The 14,991-nt window shown below is 39.3% G+C and overlaps 1 protein-coding gene across 4 annotated transcripts in view; it reads right to left on the reverse strand.

The window, feature by feature from the left end:
• Nucleotides 1-437: 437 nt before the first annotated feature.
• Nucleotides 438-14,991, reverse strand: part of GRTP1 (growth hormone regulated TBC protein 1) — a 78,088-nt gene continuing 63,534 nt past the window's right edge. For all 4 annotated transcript variants that reach the window (XM_078147339.1, XM_078147338.1, XM_020965189.2 and 1 more), the window contains 3 exons: nt 10,389-10,561; nt 10,082-10,267; nt 438-854 (listed from right to left, as the gene is read on the reverse strand). In XM_078147339.1, the coding sequence (XP_078003465.1) occupies nt 765-854; nt 10,082-10,267; nt 10,389-10,561 (449 nt within the window). In that variant the 3' untranslated portion in view covers nt 438-764. The remainder of the gene's footprint in view (nt 855-10,081; nt 10,268-10,388; nt 10,562-14,991) is intronic.

Consider the following 14,991-nt stretch of genomic DNA (forward strand, 5'->3'; position numbering starts at 1 on the left):
GGCTTCTGGGCTAATATTTAGAGACTGAATGTAGACTACATTCGAAATTGGCATTGCTATTACAAGGATTAATGCCTAACCACAGGAAGACTAAACAAAGTTAGAAGCAAAAGGTAGGGGCAGCTAGGTGACACAGTGAACAGAGCTCTGGCCTTGGAGTCAGGAGGACCTGAGTTCAAATCCAGCCTCAGACACTTACTAGCTGTGTGACCCTGGGCAAGTAAGTCATTTAACCCCGATCGCCTCAGCAAAAAAAAAAATAAAATAAAAGGCAAAAGGTAGACAAATCAAATTATTTGTAGATTATGGAAAACATTTGAATTTCACTCTATGGTAAGCAGAATGGGCCTAGTTCACTGTTGTACCCATGCTTCTGTCACTTCACATGGATCCACATCTTGAAAGCTGCTGGTTGTGTTCAGTCACAAAGAAAGAACCACGTGGGTTGACATAACTTTATTTAGGTACAAATACTTAGACAATGTGTACAGATAGTTTAATTTTATACTATTATTATTAATGCCCCAGATAAAAATATTTCTCTTCAGAAATCAATGTGTAGCTCACATTCTAAGTGGAAAACAGAATGACATGATTTTGAATCATTAAAAAAAATCATTATCAAAGTTTAGTGAAACAGTGGGAGTATTTACACCCACACATATGAGAGAAGCAGGAAAACTTAGTCCTGTCCACTGTGGAAGAGACAGTTCTCTCAGCCAGTGCAAGTGCAGGAGGAATGTGGAGTTTAAGACATGGTTGGTTTATCCCTGAACAAGTAGCTTTTCTCTACAGTTCTTTCGAAGTTTGGTGATGGTGGCCGTGGACAAACTTCCAGGTTCTGTAAATATTTTCTGGAACAGAGAAAATTAGTTAGGAAATGGTTTGCAGGTTCTTAACCCACCAGGATTACTGGGTAGAGGATTTATGGAAACAGAAGATTCAAAGAATATGAGAAGGCTTGGGTGGGTTGATAAATTAATTCCCCTGACAGAAGGAGTACCCACACGCAAGATCACAGATCCATTAACATCTCTATCTATTCTTAACGCTATTCACTAAGTTGAGATGGATAATTACAATTTACTAAGTGGTTCCTATAGACAGGACTTTAACAGCTTCTGGATGAAATGAAAACCCAGGCATAAGACCATGTACGTAATATAGCTCATTTAATTAAGACAAAAGAATCTTTTTTTTTCCTGTTTTCCTAGAGCATTTGTTTCTGTATTTCTCCTTTGCCTCCATTATTCCTTACCTAATATGTAGAATTCCCACTCCCAAATAAAAATTCAGCTTGTGCAGGGCAGAAACTATTCCATTTAAAAAACAATTTTTTATCCCTCGGGCATAGCATATAGTAGGCATTTAGTAAATGTTTACTGAAGGAATTAATGAACTCTTTAGATCTTTTAATGAATTAGTAGTAGTATCAAAAGTATATATACAATTAAATCTTACAAAAAGCACCCTCTTTATTCAAAATATTTTAGTTACAAAATGTTAACATATTGTCATTGACTTGATATGAAATTGTGGGAAGGTGGCAATAAGTTAGGACCTAAAGGAGCATAGATCCACCACAAACACCCACAGGTAAAGCTCAAAAAATGCACCAGAAGGAAGAGAAATAGTTCTAAGTTTCATCATCCTGCCTAGAACCCCACAAAAAGACTGCCAGAGTGTGTATGCAGCCCAAATCCATGACAGCAGATAAGAGACCAGGGCCAGGCCCAGCCTTCACCTTCCATATCTATAGCAAGAGAAAATAACGGGGTAGCAACTGAGAAGCAAAGTACCTGGGGTCTTGTAGGGGGCTTGCTCTCAGGACAATAAGAAACATCTGACTGGGACCCTTCAGGGTCACAGCAAGAGAGAGAGTCAATTCTGGCTTCAGAATGATGCGAAAAGGAGATGGAGAAGGGATTGAAGCCAAAACTTAAGTTAAGCAAGTTGGAACCTGAAGCAAAACACCCAGGGAATTCTTACAGAAGGCTGGTCCCAGTCTTGGGGCTTGTCCATACCATCCAAAAGTAGAGATAGATAAATAAAGCATTTGTTAAGCATGTACTATGTACCAGGCACTATGCTAAGTGCTGGGGATACAGATAGAAGCAAAACAATTCCTTGCCCTCTCATTTTAATTGGAGAGGACAGGATATTAAAGGGAAGCTGAAAAAGGAGAAGGAAGGGATATGTATCATGGAGGGGAGATTGCCAGGAAATGGTATGAAGACGTGGTTCCTAGCAAAATAAGGTCAACATTCAACTATCAGAATCAGGGGACACACAGGCTGAGTACAGGTTTGTGTTATAGGGAAAAGAAACTAATGGCCAGAGAGGACGTTGAGAAAATGGTGGGGGAGCAGAGTATGACATAAGCATAATGCCCCCATCCACAAATGAGACAGAAGATATGAGCAAACAGAAGAAAATGACTCAGCAATTAAGAGGAAGAGAGTAACTCCAATTAAGTCCAAGGAAAGACTCAGAGAAAAGAATGTTCTGGCCACAGAGACTGCTAGAGTATCTGGTAGAAAAGAAGTTAGAGATAAAATGTAACGTTAAATGGAATAACAACTAGGGAAGAAAGAAAGGCAAGTGGAATTAATAGGTTAGAACAGAAGGTGGTAATCTTTACCCAAGAATTGGTCTCCCTGAAAACTAGAATGACCCAGAAAGCAGTAATTGTATGAGAAAACAAAACTCCAAAAGATTAAAAAAAATAGAAAAAAATGTACTATCAAAAACAATTGACCTGGAAAACAAGTCAAAAAGCCCTGTTTAATGATCTAAAATTCACTGGGATATCTGAAAATTGTGACCATAAAACAAAACAAACCTGAGATTCCATATTTCAAGAAATTATAATCGTTGTCATCATCATCATCATCACTACTATTTATATATTATACATAAATGTTATATATTATTTATGGACTAAATGTTATATATTATTTAATGGACTAAATATATTTATATAAAATATATTTTATATATTTATTACATTTTACATAGTACTTTAAAAGTTACAGAATACTTTCCCGCTGGTTCTCCTCACAATAAATTTGTAAGGCAGAGAGATGTTATTACTATCCCCATTTTACAGATGAAGAAACTAAGACTTCTTAGAAGTTCATTGATTTCTTTTTTTATTTTATTTTTTTCTCCAAATGACCCTTGAATAAAATGAACTCAAGACCCTTCATTATTTTGGATGACCTACTCTTGATGCTCTTTGGCTCATTGACATCCATCTTAAAATATGATTCCCAGAACAGGACCAACTCTAGTGGGTATTACCACCTCCTTATTCCTGTATCCCTAGTTTGCTTCTCATTACAATCCAAATGGGTCAAATGACTTGACCTTATCAAGGGCATCCAGGTACTCCTTATTTATCATGAGTATCAAAGTAGCTTCCTAATTTCTATGTTTGAACTTCAAAGTTTCTGTGTAGCTTTAGTCTTTTCATCAGCAATGCCTGGAAGTCTTCTATTTCATGAAAGGTTCATGTTTTCCCCTCTGGCATTATACTCAGTTTTGCTGGCTAAGTTATTCTTGGCTGTAAGCCTACATATCCTTTGCCTTCTGGAATACTGTATTCCAAGTTCTTCACTTCTTTATAGTAGTGGCTGCTATATCATGAGTTGTCCTACTGTGGGTCCACAGGAATTCATTTTTCCTGGATGCTTGCTGTAATTATTCTTTAACCTAGAAACTAGATTTTGGCTATGGTGTTCTTGGGAGTTTTCATTTGGGGTTTTTTTCCAGATGACAAGTAGATTATTTCTACTTCTACTTTGCCCCATTGTTCTAAGAAATATCTGCAGTTTTCTTTTAAGATTTCTTGAAATATGGTGTTTAGGCTCTATTTTTGGTCATGGTTTTCTGGTAGTACAATTCTTAATTTTTTTCTTTGTTTTCTACATTGGTAGTTTTTGCTATGAGATACCTTATATTTCATTTTATTTTTTCAATCTCTTAACTTTGTTTTCGTAGAGTCTTTGGCTTCTATTTTATCTGTTCTAATTTTCAGGGAATTTGTTGCTTGGATAAGATTTTGGATATCTTTTGCCAAGCTATTCATTCTTTTTCCAATTCTTTTTCCATAGCTCTCATTTCTTTTCCATTTTTTTTTGTCTCAAGCATTTATAAAATATTTTAACTCTTTTTTTAAACTTTTGGTTCATCTCTTCCAGGAATTCTAGTTGAGTTTGTGCTCAAGGTGTGTTTTTCTCTGAGGCTTTGCTTGCAGATGTTTTGGAATTATTTTCTTCTGGTTTATGTTTATGACAACATAATAACTATTTATGGTGGAATTATTTTTTAATTTTTTTCATTCTGCCAAGTCAACTTTCTGACTTTGGGCTTGATGTTAGGGCTGGGACTCTACTGCACTTCTGGAGGGAAGATCCGCTGCTTTCTTTGTGTATGGAGTGTTGTATTATTCCAGAATTTGTGACATTTTGGAGACCCACAAACTTTCATTGCATCCAATGTGGTCTAATCAAGGGCAAAGTCTGATTGCTGCTTCTCTGCTCTGAGCTGTGCAAGACTGCTGTTGGACTCAGCTTCTGCCAGCCTGCTAGAAAGCTCTGTTGGTTCAGAGTGACAGAACTATATATTTCCCTTTGGCCTGGGATTCCTGCCTTGGTTATTCTTTTGCAGGGTAGGCTAGGTGCCAGGATGGAGATCTCGTTCTGTTTCTGGGATCTGAGGCACACAGCTGCTGCTTGCTTCTGAACTCTCCAGGGTCTCCCTACATGGGAATGCCAACCCCATTCTGGTCCCCTTCTCAATCCACTTTGAAGCTCTGAGAAGGGGGTAGTAGGCACCAAAGATACCGGTTTGGTGTTTGTCCCTCTCATGGCATCCCCTTATGGATCTTGCTCTGGTGTACAGCCTCTCCTGGCCCTGGAGTGCTTCCCAACTCTTCTCCTCTCCCCCAGTCCCCAGTGTCTGCAGACCTCTCTGTCTGCTTATACTGGACAGACTTTTTCTGGATTTCCCCAACAGGATTCTCTTAATTCCTGTGTTTGAACTTCTAGGTTTCTATGTAGCATTAGTCTTTTCATCAGGAATGCTTGGACATCTTCTATTTCATTAAAGGTTCATGTTTTCCCCTCTGGCATTATACTCAGGTGTATTTCCAGATCTGTTTGGAGGTATCTTATGGAGGGGAGCTCAGTTGTATTGCTTCCTCCTACTTCACCATCTTGGTTCTGCTTCCTATCCCATATTCTCTGGCTTGTTGTCCTGACAACAGTGGAACCTGGAAACTTCGGTATCTGTTAATCCAAAGGTAGCCTCTAACTTCCCTTACAAGCACTCAGGTTAACAAAGCTTCCAAATACAGAATAATTCTAGTTAAGCAGTGACGTATACAGAAAAGACTTTTACCCAAGCCCGTAGACAGAGTCAATTGGATCCATTCTCCTATGGGCCACTATGTTTCCAGAAATCTATGTGGTTTCCATGATTTACAGTTCTGTCCTTGGTAGGGACCCCAGATCCAAAACACTGGGTTTTGCTGCTATGTAGCCACAGTCCTTTTCCGTAATCCTTTCATCTGCTCCCTTCCAAGTTCCCATGTGGGTCTTTTGCCAGTAGCTCTCCTCCAATCACTGCTTCCCCGTAGTTCCTGGTAGGTCCCATGGGTCTTACTGTTATTGCTGTCACTCAATTCCATGGCTATCTTCAGTTCAACTCTCCTCTAGCAGGTAGTATTGATTCTTTTCTTTTCTCTTTAAGCAATTTGCTCTATGGAATGAATCTCAAAGTACAAAATCTCCTTCATGCTTCCATGTGAGATTGCCCCTAGCCTTTTGAGATTTTCTAGGGTTTTTTTTCCTTTTCTTTTTTTTAGCCCTCTGGTTCTACAGCCCACTCTTCATACACATGGCTTCTTTAGATAGCTGGGGGAATTCCTTCCCTCCATTCTGGGTATAATGACTCACTCATGGTGAATCTGTCCCACTTGCCTCTTCTACAAGGTGGACCACGTACCTCCTCTTTGGATCAGCATCTTCCAATGAGTCTTGGAATTTAATGGAGGCAGTCTTATTTTCTGTTTTTTCTCCAACACAGAAGACCCCATGGCTTCTTTTTGAGAGCGCTCCAAAAGGGAAGGGAAAATGGGGGACCTGATACCTATAGAGAGACAACCTTGTCCTGAGGATGAAAAGCTGTGTCCTTACCATATCTACATTATATAAGATTAAAAATTAACCAGTAACTGCTGGCAAAACTAAATGAAATTAGAAACATGTTCTTAAAATGAATACTTCAACAATTTAGACTTATATTTTTCTTTAGCTTTTGTTTCTGCTATTTCTTGCACAAATTTCCTCCCCTGATTTTTCATTATGGCATGCAGATGACCCTGGTTCCCAAAGGCTATGCTATCATAGCACAAGCTCTAGCAGGTCCTAATCAAGGTGGAAAAACTTTGAGTATGAGCCTAGAGATGGAGTGACTTGTCTATTGTTTAAAAACTAGCTTACCTAAATTCAAGTTATCCTCCAAGTTATATAGAGGGATAGTGAGCTGCCTTAAGGGAGGCAATACTTATACCAACAAAATCATGTATCCTTGCAGTAAGTGCTTTATTCATTTAGTGGGAGAAGGATTTCTGACTCTTCTTATTTCACTTTGTTTCAGTTCATATAAAGCTTCCTTTGTTTTTCTGCATGCTTCATATTCATTATTTCTTAGAGCACAGCAATATTCCACTACATGTATATACCACAAATTATACTGTCATTTCTCAACTGATGGCAATCTAATTTATTTCTAATTTTTTTTTCCCTACTACCAAAAGAGTTACAACAAACATTTTTGTATATATGGGACCTTTTGTCTTATCTTTAATCTTCTTGGAGAATATGCTTAGCATATTAGCATATGATCTCTTGGTCAAAGGGTACGAACATTTCAGTCACTTTCTTAGAATAATTCCATATTACTTTCCAGCATGGTTGAACTAATTTGCAGTTTCGATAACTGGCATATCAGAGTGCCCGTCTTTCCACTGGCCTTCCTACATTAACTAACTCTATCCTTTACTAGACTCTTTTCTTCACTTTTTTTTTCTTTTTGGTGAGGCAATCAGGGTTAAGTGACTTGCCAAGTGTCTGAGGCCGGATTTGACTCTTTTCTTAAAAACACACATGCCTAGAAACCCAATAAAATTTTTTACTGAGTACTACATTAAAGAACAAAATTAAAGACAAATACTAGGAGGACAGTCTTACTAAAATTGAAGCCATTGGTGATGCTGAATGTATGGGCTACCAGTGAAGTCCTGAGTCCCTCACTTCTATTAAATTTTTCCTGCCAAGGAAACAGGCCTAGCAGGATGAAAGCCAACTCCTACGGCAACTAAAAGACTGGAGGCATTAGCTTTCACTCACAGTACTGCATTGTCCCTCTGTTGAGGAAGAAGCAGCAGGAACTGAAACTTCCAGAGGGTCTTCACAATTTCCTTGTCCCCTAGTACAAACCAGTGTATCTGTCATCTTAACTTTCTCCTTTATAAAGCCACAAAATTTTTTGATCGGCCATCTGGAAGCCAAAATTAACCTGAGAACACTTACGTAAGCCCCCTAGAGAACTTGGAACTTGTACTAACTTACTCTAAATAGTCCTTTGATAGGCTCTGCAGCTGACAGCCTGTTAAGGTTTGCATCTTACTTAACAACCACTCATATCCTATAAGACTACTATCTGTATCTGTATTCTACTTTGTTCATCTCATTAGCATGGGGATATATCTTTTAAATGGCTACGGCCTTTCTCTAAGACTGCCTGCTAATGCAGGAAAGATGTTGCAGTCTGCATTCATGTGGCAGTACCAACACCCATGAAATCCTGCATCTCTGAAACATCACAGTATTTATTTCTCTCAAACACACCTTTAAAAAGCCACTAAGATTTTTTCTTTTCTTCAACAAGGAATCCAATCTTCCTTTGGACAAAAGTGTCCTGAATAGGGTTGGATTACTCCAAAGAATCAGGCCAGGAAGATTTCCATGACGCCAGACCCCTAGGCAGAGTTTCCAGTCACAGTCCTAGCTGCTCCACTCCTCCCATCCCCCCTTCGTACTCTTGATCTTCTTGATTTGGCTTCTTAACTGATTGTACTGGATCTATAATGGTATAGTTAAATACTGTGAACTCTCAATTTCCCATAAGAAACAGGACAAAATTAAAGCCACTGAAATCTAGTCAATAATTTTAACTACCTTTTCTCCTGTCCTCCCCAAGATTTTTGAGAGATGCAACATAATAAATCAGTATTCATTTTAGCTTTCTCTCTGCAGTGTCCCTTCCCTTCCCACTGCCTCCATCCCCTACATAAAGGTAGAGCTCCTACTTTCCCATGAGGTAGGTATGAAGAAACTGTACAAATCCACACTAGAGTACTTCCAGGGGAGAAGCCAAGATGGCAGAGGAATGAAAACACTCAACTGAGCTCTCTCAACATTCCCCTCAAACATAACACCTCTAAACATTAAAATAACACCTCACATTGAATTCTTGTCCATTCCCGACTATCGGACTATAATTTGGGACTAGGAGAATTATCTGTCGAGGCTTTGATAATCCAGTTGCTATCATTCAATCTACCAACAAGCTTTATTAAGCTCCTATAAATTGCTAGGCATTGTGCAAGTTGGAGGAAATAAAAATACACAAATGAAGCAATCCCTACTCTCCAGAAGCTTACATTCTATTTAGAGAGACAGGAAAAAAAAAATATATATATATACATATATGTATATATATGTGTGTGTGTATGTGTGTGTATACACACATATATATGTTATATATATTATATATTTATATATACACACATATACATACATATAAATAAAATGTATATATGTATATATTTGTGTATATCATAGAGATATTAACCTCTTTCTCAACAAAAGGTCTTCTAGCCCAACCCAACTTAGTAGGTTGAAAAGAAAGAACCGTGATATGGGAGTGAAGGCCATCCTGGAACCAGTCGGGGGACACCAGAGGTGGCAACAGAAGCCCTCAAGCCAGAGACTGTACTGGGACCTGGCAAATGGTCAGAAAGTGGTCACAGGGACCCTTGTGCTTACACTGAATGCAGCACCGAATTCTCTTTGGCAACTCCATTGCCTATAACCATTCTGGATCATAGTTCAAGGGAGCAGAGGAGCACTTTCAGTTAAGAGGAAGCAGAAGCCCTGAGGAACAGTTATCGCTTTTGGTTACCAGGGATCAGGGACCAAAGAAACAGATCAATTGCAATCTCAAGAGATCAAGGGCCCTTCATCAGTAAGGACCAAAGTGCAGACCAGGAGAGCAGTGACCACACTTCTGCCCAGATCACACTACCTTGGAAGCACCAAAAACTTCCAAATCCCAAGAACTAGCTCTGAAAACAGCAGTGTAAAAAAAGACTGAAGCTTGAGACAGTTCCCCTCCCTCTCACTTCTCACCTGTTAAAAAAAAAAAACCCACCAAACTATTAATTTATCTCTTAACAAATTCCTGTATTGGCCCTATCAAAAAATATCTGTCTCATTCTGCACCCTAAGTCCATCCCCTCTCTTTGAGGAAGTGGGTAGCCTATTTCATTATGGGTCCTCCAATACTGCGGCTGGTTATTGGGTTAATCAGAGTTGTTGTTTGTCTCTACAAGGTGATAACACCCAAATCTTCATATCCTTCACCGATTTTTTTTAAAGCCCTAGAAGCTATGCTTATAAGCAGTAAATTAGCTAAGCAACAGAATGGGGGAGGAAGCAAAAGGCTTATCATTTAGATAGCTGGTGGTCCCTGAATAAAGGAAGCGTTGATGAAATAAGAGCAGAGTGTAACTTAAAACATTATTTTTAGTAGCATGGGGGTCAAGACACTTTTTAAAATATAAAAACCATTCTCAGCTTATGGGTCAAACAAAAACAGGCAGATGGGCTGGATTAGGCCTGGGGGTTGCAGTTTTCCCAGTTCTGGTCTGGTATATTATTTGCAAAGGACATCTACTACTACAGCTTCTCCTCCTTTTCGATTAAGCATGAAACAAACAAAAAAAGCTTACCTGCATGAATGTGTGACATTCGGTGACAAATGGCCCCTTTGTGACCTGCTTAAATTTTTCACATATATCTGGGAAATTAGTAGCTTCCAGAATAGAGGCTTGGTGTTGCTTAATTAATGTTAAGGCCACACGAAATATAATTTTTGAACCCTCATAGAATAAACAATCCCAAATTCGGAGTACCGTCTGTAGAAAAACAAAAGTGGAAAAACAGACTACTTAATTGTATGCAAAATAAGTTAAGTATATATTCAAGATTTAAAAAATGCTAAGGGAATGTCATAATGAAATGCATTTAAGTCCTTACCTCTACTGGGAGTATATCAATAAATAAACAAATAAACCAACGGGAGACTACTAAGGTCCACATGACGTTGTGTCGGTCCATTAGGTTTGCCACAGATGGAATTTTCATCTTCACGAGCTCACCAAGAACTTCCTGGTCTGTTTTCAGACCCATCATTGCAGGACTATAGTAATCTTTGTTAGAGAGAACAGGGGGATGGAAAAAAATAACATGTCGTTGAATATCATGTATTTTTTAAAAAAGGTGTATCAACTCAATCATAAAAGTCACAGGATTTTAGAGTTGAAAGGCACCTTAGCACAATTCTCTCCCTTCACAGATGAGGAGGATGAAGCCCAGAGAGTTTTAGCTATATTGACTCTTATGAGCTGAGATTAAAACCCAGACTCCAAATCTGGTACTCTTTGGACTCACAAATAGCTACCATTTTCCCTGCTAACCTTAACACATCTCCTTTGTTCATTCAATTTTTAAAAAACAAAACTAGCACCACGGGACACACGTTCAAAATGAAGATGACCAAATTAAGGGAAGAAATACATGGAGGACTCCCCTCAGTCATCCACAAAAACCTAACACTGTTTTGGTCTGGAAGTCAAACAGACTTCAATAATTGCTTCTTGAAATGACCACTGGGGGGAGCACTGGTGCTTTAAAATAAAGTATGCTCTCAGCCATGCACTCACTGCCCTGTTCAGTTTATCTGATACCTACAAACTGCAGTTGCTGTCTTTCTTCATAACAGGAGGGCTGGAAACATGCTTGAATTTGCTGAACAATGGGCAATTCAATTTCAGTTGCAAATTTTTGGGAGTCTGCAAATCTCTTTCACTGGAGCCAATAAGCAATTTACTATGGCACTTTTCAGAGGGAATTTCCAGGGGAGAACCCCCAAAACAGGGCAGCTCAACTTGAAAACTAGGAGGAAGGGATGCTAAAGGAATTACTGCAGTGACTGGTCCAAAGAATTTGTGCTTTGCTTGTGTTCCTGCCTAAGGTCACTGATTGCATGTGTGGCCCCTGAAAGCTGATCTGCCTATTAGAAGAGAAAATAAAGCGTTTGTAGAATACTTCTTGTCTTTTAATTTAATAGAGAAGATTAATTTAATAGACAGGATGAAAGAAATAAGTCAGAAAGTAAATATGAATGAAAAGGATTCTGAAGAGGCGACGGGAATCAAAACTAGTATTGAGTAGAAGAATGAGACAGAAGAAAAGAAGTGCTCCAGTACTGGAGAAACAAATTCATTAGACCCTTCCCAAATAGGATGAATTTAGACCTTCTGAAGAGATAGCACTCTATTTTCCAGAGACAAGAAAGGAAAGACTAGGGGGTAGCGCAGAGGATAGAGCACCAGCCTTGGAGTTAGGAGGATGTGAATTCAAATTTGGCCTCAGATACTTGACACTTAATAGCTGTGTGACCCTGGGCAAGTCACTTAACCCCGACTGCCTCACCCAAAAGCAACAAATAAAAATAAAAATAAAAAAAGAAAGACAAGAAAGTGATGGAGAAAAGGTTAATAATGAAAATTAAACTTAGTTTGTCCTGTGCACGTTCCAGAGAGCTGGTTGTTAAACACTTACCGGTACATAATTTCTAGCATCTAGAAGGTACACAAAATTCCACTGGGGGGGCAGGGAAGAGGGAAGGGCATAAGCATGCATATAGCACCTACTATGTGCCAGGTAAAACAATGCTAAGCACTTTTATCTCATAACTACCTTTTAAGGTAGGTATTGTTATTATCCTCATTTTTACAGCATGAGGAAGCTGAGGCAATCAGTGGTTAAGCAACTTGCCTAAGGTCACACATCTAGTAAGAGTCTGAGGCCAGATTTGATACATTAGAAACTTCTCCTCAGGTTGACACTGATCCATTAAGCAACACATTAAAAAGAAATGAAGGCATTAGAAATGTTTAACCTGGAGAAGGAAAGGCTTAGGTGGAACATGATAGCCGACTTCACGTGTCTAAAGATTTGCTTCCTAAAAGATGACTTAGGCTGGTTTTGTGCAGCTCCAGAGGACGGGACTGAGAACAATGGGTAGAAATTACAGGGCGGCAGGTTTTGACTCAACATAAGGTAAAAAATTTTTAAACTGGAACTGCTTACATTTTATTTTATTTTTGCCTATATTTTAAAGACTTTGAGCTTACCATTATTTGGGTCTCTACAAGTAGAAAATAGATGATTGCTGTCAGAGTATTGCAAAATCAATTTCTTACACTGAGTGGGAGGTTAGATTAATAATAACAGTTCCTATTTAAACCATCCTTTGTAATTAAAAAAAATTCTAACTAGGACACAGAGATAAAAGAGAAACAGCTCCTGTCCTCATGGAATATACATTCTACTGGGGGAGGTGCATATCTATATCTATATCTATATCTATCTACACACATAAATGTATATATGTGTGTATGTGTATATATGTATGTATAATAAAATAGCTACAAGGTGATTTTCAGGGGGAAGGCATAAGCTGCTGAGGGGAATCAAGAAAGGCTTTGAAGAGCCTTGGGATTCTACAAGGTGAGATGAACGCTGCATTTCAAGCACAAGGAAGAGCCAGTTCAAAGGCAGGAAGATAAGTAATGGAGTGGAGTACATGAAGAGTAGTAGAAAGCCAGGGAATGAAGGGGAGGACTGTGCAGTAAAGTCTGGAAGTGCCAACCAGAGAAGTTTCTATTTGATCCTTGAAGTGATTGGGAACCACTGGAGTTCAGGGAATAGGGGAGTGACAGAGTCAGATCTGCTCTTAAGGGGAAATTACTGTGGAAAATGGATCGGAGAGGGGAGAGATTTGAGACAGGGAGGCAAATCAGGCAGCCACTGCAGAAGGCTAAGCAGGAGGTGATCAAAGCTTTAGGTGTTTGTGTGGGTTAGAGATGGGAACAGATGGGAGATAGGTTGTGGAGGTAGAAAGAAAAACAATTCAGCAGTTAACATGTGGGGTAAAGGGAAGTGAAACGTCAAAGATGATGCCAGGGTTCAAAAGCTAGGTAACCGGAAGGATGGTGCTTCCCCTGACAAAAACAGGAAAATTCTGAAAAAGGGTGGGTTTGAAGGGGAAAGACAATGAGCTGTATTCTGAACATTCTGAAAAAGAATTTAAGATGACTGTGGGACAACTGGTTTGAAATGTTCAATCTGAAAGTTTGTTCAGTTTGAAATGGCTATTGTTGATGCGCTATTCAGGCTAAGGAGATAGACTAGGGCTGGAAATATAGATCTGGGAGCCATCTGCATAGAAATGAAAACCCAACCCATGTGATCTGATGAGGTCATTAAGAAAGAGGAGAGAACCTAGGATGGAACCTTGGGGTACACCCACAGTCAGGGTGTATGGGATGGTCATCCACCAGAGGAAACTAAGAAGGTATTGTTAGGTAGGAGGAGACCCAAGAGAGAGATGTATTTAAAAAAAAATCCCAGAGAAGATAGTATCCAGGAGGACACCACCATTTTACATATGAGGAAACTGAGACTTTAAGAAGGAAAGCATTTTGAGTGGGATATAGGCAAGAGTATGTCAGAAGTGGATCTTGAACCCACCAAATTGGCTGATTTTATGTCCAGATTTCTTTCTATTACAACACATTAGATGGCTTCTAAATTATCTAATCTCAACTGAGCCCTCACTGAGGCAAGGCAATCCTTTTATATCTCTCTAATTGATTCACTACTCCACTCACCACAGTGCCTTTTCTAAACCTTGTCAACCCTTCTCAAACTATCTCATGGCTTCCCTCTCAGCTGAGAATCCTGCCTCAAATTTCACTGAAAAAATCGAGGTCATTCTCCAAAAACGCTCTTATCTCATATCACTAAGATTTTTTTTCCTGCTGTTATCTCCTATCTCACATGAAGAAGTGAGCCTGCTGCTTGTAACCTCTATTTGCTCAAGTAATCCCCTTCCATTCCATCTTTTCCAGCAGACTGGCCCTTCTACTATGTCTATTCTCTCACTACTTTTCTTTTAAAAAAAAATGAATACTGATTTATCTTTAACATTCATTGTTTTTTAAAATTTGAGTTCTGAATTCTCTCCCTTCCTCCCCTCCTCCACCCATTGAGAAGGCAAGCATTGTGATATCAATTATACACACTCTTGTCTGGTCGTTTTCAGTTACGTCTGACTCTTCTTCATGATCCCGTTTTGGGGATTTCTTGGCAAAGATCCTGGAGCGGTTTGCCATTTCCCTCTCCAGCTCATTTTAGAGATGAGGAAACTGAGGCAAACCGTGACTTGAGATCACACAGCCTCCGTCTGAGGCCAGATTTGAACTCAGGAAGTTGAGTCTTTCTAACTCCAGGCCCAGTGCTCTTCATGATGACACCAAGCTTCCTTGCTCTTTGATCTCTCCCTAACCCTACTGTCTACAAACATGCCCAAGCCTCCCCCATCTTCCTTGATGTTCCTTGCACATCGAACTTGATCTCTCAACATCAGGCATTCCCCCTGCCTGTATACACTCCCTACTCAACTCTGCCTTCCTCGATTCCCCGGCTCCTTCAAGTCCCAACTAAAGTCCCACCTTCTGCAAGCCCTTCTTGATTTTAGTGCCTTGCTTCCGAGAGTATCTCCCATTTATCT

The sequence above is a fragment of the Phascolarctos cinereus genome, unplaced genomic scaffold, assembly GCF_003287225.1.
Source record: "Phascolarctos cinereus isolate Bilbo 61053 unplaced genomic scaffold, phaCin_HiC Scaffold_7;HRSCAF=346, whole genome shotgun sequence".
NCBI classification, from domain to species: Eukaryota; Metazoa; Chordata; class Mammalia; order Diprotodontia; family Phascolarctidae; genus Phascolarctos; species Phascolarctos cinereus.